The sequence below is a fragment of the Glycine soja genome, chromosome 6 (assembly GCF_004193775.1).
Source record: "Glycine soja cultivar W05 chromosome 6, ASM419377v2, whole genome shotgun sequence".
Taxonomy (NCBI): Eukaryota; Viridiplantae; Streptophyta; class Magnoliopsida; order Fabales; family Fabaceae; genus Glycine; species Glycine soja.
Genome location: NC_041007.1, coordinates 46,377,428 through 46,383,427, shown reverse-complemented (window position 1 = coordinate 46,383,427; position 6,000 = coordinate 46,377,428). Strand labels below are relative to the sequence as shown.

General features: G+C 31.2%; 1 protein-coding gene across 1 annotated transcript; it reads left to right on the top strand.

Annotated features, from left to right (window-relative positions):
• Window positions 1-277: 277 nt before the first annotated feature.
• LOC114417272 (transcription factor MYB4-like) lies at window positions 278-2,102 on the top strand. Its single transcript, XM_028382414.1, has 3 exons — window positions 278-529; window positions 1,162-1,291; window positions 1,477-2,102. The coding sequence occupies exons 1-3, from the start codon at window positions 394-396 to the stop codon at window positions 1,937-1,939; spliced, it is 729 nt and encodes a 242-aa protein (XP_028238215.1). The 5' UTR covers window positions 278-393; the 3' UTR covers window positions 1,940-2,102.
• The last annotated feature ends 3,898 nt before the right edge of the window (window positions 2,103-6,000 follow it).

Below are 6,000 nucleotides of genomic sequence, written 5' to 3'. Positions count from 1 at the left end.
TTGAGGGAGTCCAATCCAGTGGGGGCGAGTGAGAAAATTCAACTGAGTGGTTGGAAGATGGCTTCTAGCTAGTTTCCCATTGGAAGAGAAAACTAGGGCTACTATTTTGCAATTGTTTAATTAATTAATTGATTCCTCTTTCCACAAGTTTAGTATACTTTATTTCTTTTGTTGGCATGAAAACAATCATAGGTTTGTACCATTCCTCCTTTGCACGCATTCTTTTGTTATATATAGGGAAACTGTCTGGATGCTTAGTTAGTGTCTTTCACCAAACTCTCTTCTTTCTCAAGTGTCTCTCTCTCAGACACACGACACCTTAACACTGTTATAGTGTTATATATATATAAAAGTGCGAGAGAGATTGATACTTTGATAGGTTGAGCTAGAAAGATGGTGAAAACCCCTTACTGTGACAAAAAAAGTGGACTGAAAAAAGGAACATGGACACCAGAAGAAGATTGGAAGTTGATTGCTCATGTTAATGCACATGGCCACAAGAATTGGCGCCAGTTACCCAAGCTTGCAGGTAATTGCATGAAGCCATGAAGTGTATGAGTACTTTTTTTGTTTTTCTTTTTCCTTAACCATTTAACTCATGTGCACTTGCGTTAGTAAACAACAATCTTCCAAAATTGTTTTCTGGACGTTTTGCTTATTATTTTCTCTAATAGTTGTGTTAACATTTCATTTTTTTGGTAAAATTAAAACGTCAACACTAATGAATACTATAATTAGATTATATATAAAAACAATAGTTACTGAACTTTTTCTAGTGTTTACCCTAATTTGGGAATGAATAATTTCGTGCATGTTAAATTTTCACATAATTATGTGGTGCATATACACAACTTTATTTCAGACGTTCTTTTTGCATCATATGGTCACTTAAATATCCAACACGATCCATTCCCGTTTCTCGGTCTTTAATTCAATTAGTTCTTAATTCTTCTGTTTATAACACAAGGTAACTATGGAAAGTGCCAATTGAAGTGCATATGAGAGGGAATTTAAGAACACTGATATCCAGAATATCAACAAATCCATCATATATATTGTTCACCGGTTTATGCTATCGATCTCCATGCAGTTTTCTATATACTTATTCATTATGATCAGAGATCGATCAATTATCAATTAAATTGTGCAATATGTTTTCAGGTCTTGCGAGGTGTGGAAAGAGCTGCAGATTGAGGTGGGTGAATTATTTAAGGCCAGGCATCAAGAGAGGGAACTATACTCATGAAGAAGAAGAGACAATTATCAAACTTCGCACAAGTCTTGGAAATAGGTACAGACACACCCAAAATTGTGTGAACTTATTAAGACTCACCTCGAATATATATGATTGCTTCTTCTAGAGAATTTGCATTATGCAATTAATTTCTTTCTAGTAATGAATCGTATAATTAACATGTGAATATAAACCATAGACTATAGTTAATTTATTAGTGCAATTTCCTTGAACATTTGAAGGTGGTCTGTGATTGCCTCTCACTTACCTGGAAGATCAGACAACGAGATAAAAAATCATTGGCATGCCCATCTTAAGAAGCGCTTTCAACACGACGAAGCTTCCACGCCAAAGCTGCATCTCTCCACAGTTGAATCCATTCAAGAGAATAATTACTCAGTGGAAGTTGATCCAAGCCCTTTCCAAAACAGTTCTCCAGCTACTTATGATGCTTCTCCATCGTCCCATCACACATCAATGAGCGATTTTTCCAGTATGATAACTGAACCTGCATCAGCTAGCAGTGACGGGAATTTGGTTATTGATGGCTTTGCTGATTTCACAGAGGAAAACACAGATCCTATAAGTGCATATTCTTGGGAAGAACTGTATGAAATTTCGTACTTCTCCGGCGAATTTCTGGCACCTTTTGTGACTGAACCCCAAAGTTTTTGTCCAGTTTATGATGTTTGGGGGCTGTTGTAATAGAATAGTAACTGGAATATATATCGGCTTGGTTTTTCTTCTTTCTTATTACTTTTTTGGGGGGGAAAACATATTTCAGCTTATTTTGATGAAATTAAAGAGTATTATTATGTCCATATGGGATTGTGGGGAAATGAGTGATTCTATTCGTATATTGCTATAATGTTTTTTTCCCTTTAATTTCTTTAGTTTATTTTATATTTTCCATTAATTCTATTCTTGTTTTGGATATTTTTTTCCTAATTAAGTAATTATAAGAGAAGAAAATAGGAAGATAAAATGATTTAAGTTTTTGTGGGAAACTAAAATTAACTTATGGTTTATTTGGATAAACTTTTTCAAACGCATTTATAGAAGAAAAAATAAGAAAGAAGAAAAAATAAGCTTTGTCTTCAAGAGATAATGAGGTTGCATGAAATGCCAGTTAACATAGTTTTAAATAAGGACCCTAGATTTACCTCTAGCTGTTTAGGAGGCACTCCACCAATTGTTAAGTACGTACTAAGCTCAATTTTAGCACAACCTACCAACCCTAGTCGGATGTTCAGAGTGAGACAATTATCCAAACCTTAGAAGACACATATGCTTAGGGCTTAGGTTATAAAGGAGAAAAGGAGTTAGTATAGGTAATTACCTTCTGTAGAGTTTGCTTACAATAATAATTTTTACTGTAGCATAACTATGACATCTTAAGAGGTCTTGTATATGGAAGAAAATGTTTGACCTTTTTGTGTTGGTATGAAGTAGGTGAGAGATGCCTTTTTGGACCACACTTAGTTCAAGAAACCATCGAAAATTATGATCCAACTGGTTAAGACTAAGTTGCAACTATCAGAAAGTAGGAAAAAAAATTATGCTAATTAAAGGAGGAAACTTTTAGAATTTGAGACAGGTGATTATGTGTTTCTAAAGGTATCCATGGGCTACCACACTGGCATTTAGAAGAGTCATTAGGACAAAAAAGTTGAGTTCTCAGCTCATTGGTCCATTTCGACGCCTCTGTGGAGTTGAGCATCTGGATTATTAGATTGCCTTCCTTCATTTTTTGTTCAATCTTCATGATGATGTATTTCATGTTTCCCAACTCAATTAGGAAGTATGTTTAGATCCTTTTCATGTGTTAGAAACTAGGTTTATACAATTAAACCTCTCTCCTTTACCTTTGAATCAAAAGACCAATTCAAGTTGTTGACTATAGGTTAAAGAACTTTAGGAATAACCTTCCTTTAGTTAAGTTCTTTGGTACGGGATTTCTTCAAAGGAGATCACATAAGAAAAAGGGGATGAAAGATTCGTTCATTTGCAACTTTTTGAGTTAGGTATGTCGCGGGTTCCAATTTTCGAGGAAAGAAGTTTTTTATCCAGGAGAGAAATATAACATACCCAAAATAGGCTATTAGTGGAAATAATAAGTATAATAAATTGAATATCACTTTATGTGAAGTCTTATTATTTCCTTATATATTGTGATGTGAGGTTATATGTTCTATGTTAAGCATGATTAGCAGGCCAAAGTTTGAATAGTTGGGGAAGAGTCCTTGAGGTCCGTTAAAAGCCTACACTTACAAACCCTTCCCGACCCACTCTTAGCATACACATACATATTCTACTAGAAGAAAAAGGAGGAAAGTGAAGAAGAGGAGAGAAAGAGTAAGAAGACCCACACACTAGGATCATACAGTTAGTGCTTTCTTTTCATCTCCCCCCTGTAATTGGATCCATAAGAGGTTGTGGGGTTGTATTTGTTGTTGCTGTTATTGTTGTTGGGGATTAAATTTGTCTTAGAACTCTAATGATAATTGTCATATATTTTTACATCTTGTGATTGTTTTGGGGCAATTATGTGATATCTCTTATATACTTAATTTTAAACTTTATTTGTGTTCCTTTTTGTTAAGTTTTTAATAAAAGCTTAATAATATTTATGACAATACTAACTTGTGAACTATGAATATATATATAATCAAGTTTAGGGTTTAGATTACTTGTATTTAACCAGTTTAATCAGATTGAATTAGGTTGTGTTATACAACGCACACAATCACAAATTGTAATGGTACTTTGACACAAATTGTAATGGTACTTTGACATACAAATGTAGACTAAAATATATATATTGACGCTACAATAATAAAGGCTCTAGTGATGATGGCCTTAAACAAAATAACAGCGAATTCATATTTAAATGTTTTAATTCCAAGTCTATGGATCTTCATCAGACGAAGAGTCAGAATCAAATTAGCACCAAATTATAAGAAGCTTAGCATGCAGTGAGTCTTGAATTCTTTTCTTCAGTTCAGCTCTTTTGCGCTTACGACTTTCTTGATTGAGTCTATATATGCATGAGCATATTGACCATATCATTAAGTTGAGAAACTTGACGTTGTAAGCCTTTTGAACAAATGGTGACTTCTGATGCTTGTTGCCCACTTTGAAATGATGATGCAATCTTCAAACGTCTGGGAGCAACAAAGAATCTAAACATAGAAAAAGGTAAATGAATCGTGAAAGGTATACCAAATGGTGATGGATAACAGAAGCAAGTGTTTGTTTTGAAAATAGTGTTTAGGTAAGGTTCAATATCTGGTGGAGGAGGAGTTTGGTGAACAAAAGAACCACACCTAAAAATTGGATAGCCATTGTTCACGGATCCAGAGGGATAACAAAGGTGGACAATTTTTTTATTCAATTATTTAAATATTTAACTTCTAATAAATAATTATTTAACAAATAATAAATTTAAAATATTCTATTATTTATTTTATGAATAAAATTAAAGATATAATCTACTACTAATTTTTTTAAAACAATATTAACTCAAAAACCTATTTTCCTCGTATTTTTTTCAAGATCACATCTTCATCCCAATAGTATTTGTCCGATTGCTAGTAAATATTATTCCCAGTAGGAATAATAGACAAACGTTCAGAAGGACTTATGGGATCAGAATAGCGCACTCTAAGCCACTGGCCATTGTTACGGTCAATTAGACTGAAATACCAACATTGATGCGATTTTGAATATCAATTAAAGAGCCAAATCAAAACATTTTAAAAGGGACCAAACTAAAACATTTACATAAAAAAGATTACACCAGTAATTTAGCCTAAAAGTTCTTATTGAATAGATAAAATCTATAATTTTTTATATATAAAATCTCAAAACTATATTTGATGCTTTACTTAATAAATTCAATTTAGCATATAATATATCTTTTAAAAATATTAGTAAATGTTAAGTTGTTAACTACGAAATTATATAACTAAATATATCCGATTTAATTAAAATTTGATGTACGCTATTATCATTTAGTAAATACCAAAATATTCAATGTTAGAATTTATAATAAAACGTAGTATATAAAAAGAGAAATTAAGCAAAATAATTTTACCAATAATTATTCTTGAAACAACTTAATCAAACCTCTCCGGCCGTAAATATAAATCTCACATCCAGACGAAAAAGGATTCTAGTTTTTTGAAAGAAAAAAAAAGGTAACAATTATTTTTTAGGAATGAGGCTAACAATTAATTTTGATTAATCCTCAAAGAAATGTTGATTATGCGTGATTGCGTTATTTGTTTTGTCCAAAATTATAAAAGCTTGTGTAAGGTTTTGATTGTTTCAGATTGTATTTAATTATCTCTGCGGTGGTTCAAGGACTTTAGAGATCTAAAATAAATTTAAAAATGTAACATTTTATTTATTTATAAAATAATTTATTAAAATTATTATTATTTTATTTAAAATTAATTGTTCAGATTTTTTATGATGCAACATTATCGATTAAAAAGAATAAAAATAAAATAAATTTTTTTAGAATTTTTTAGTTATTAACTATTAAATTTTTTTTGGATCTCTTTTTTCTTTAGTTATTGTTCATTAATTATTAATTACTTACGATACTAATAAAAAGATTAACAATTACTTATAATATTTTAATTAAAATTTATTTTTAAATATAATTTTATAAATTTTTTTTGGTATATTAATATTAAAAAAAATTTGAAACTTTTTTTTTTCTTATTTGGATTTCTTGGACCTTAAGTGGGTCCTTGTTA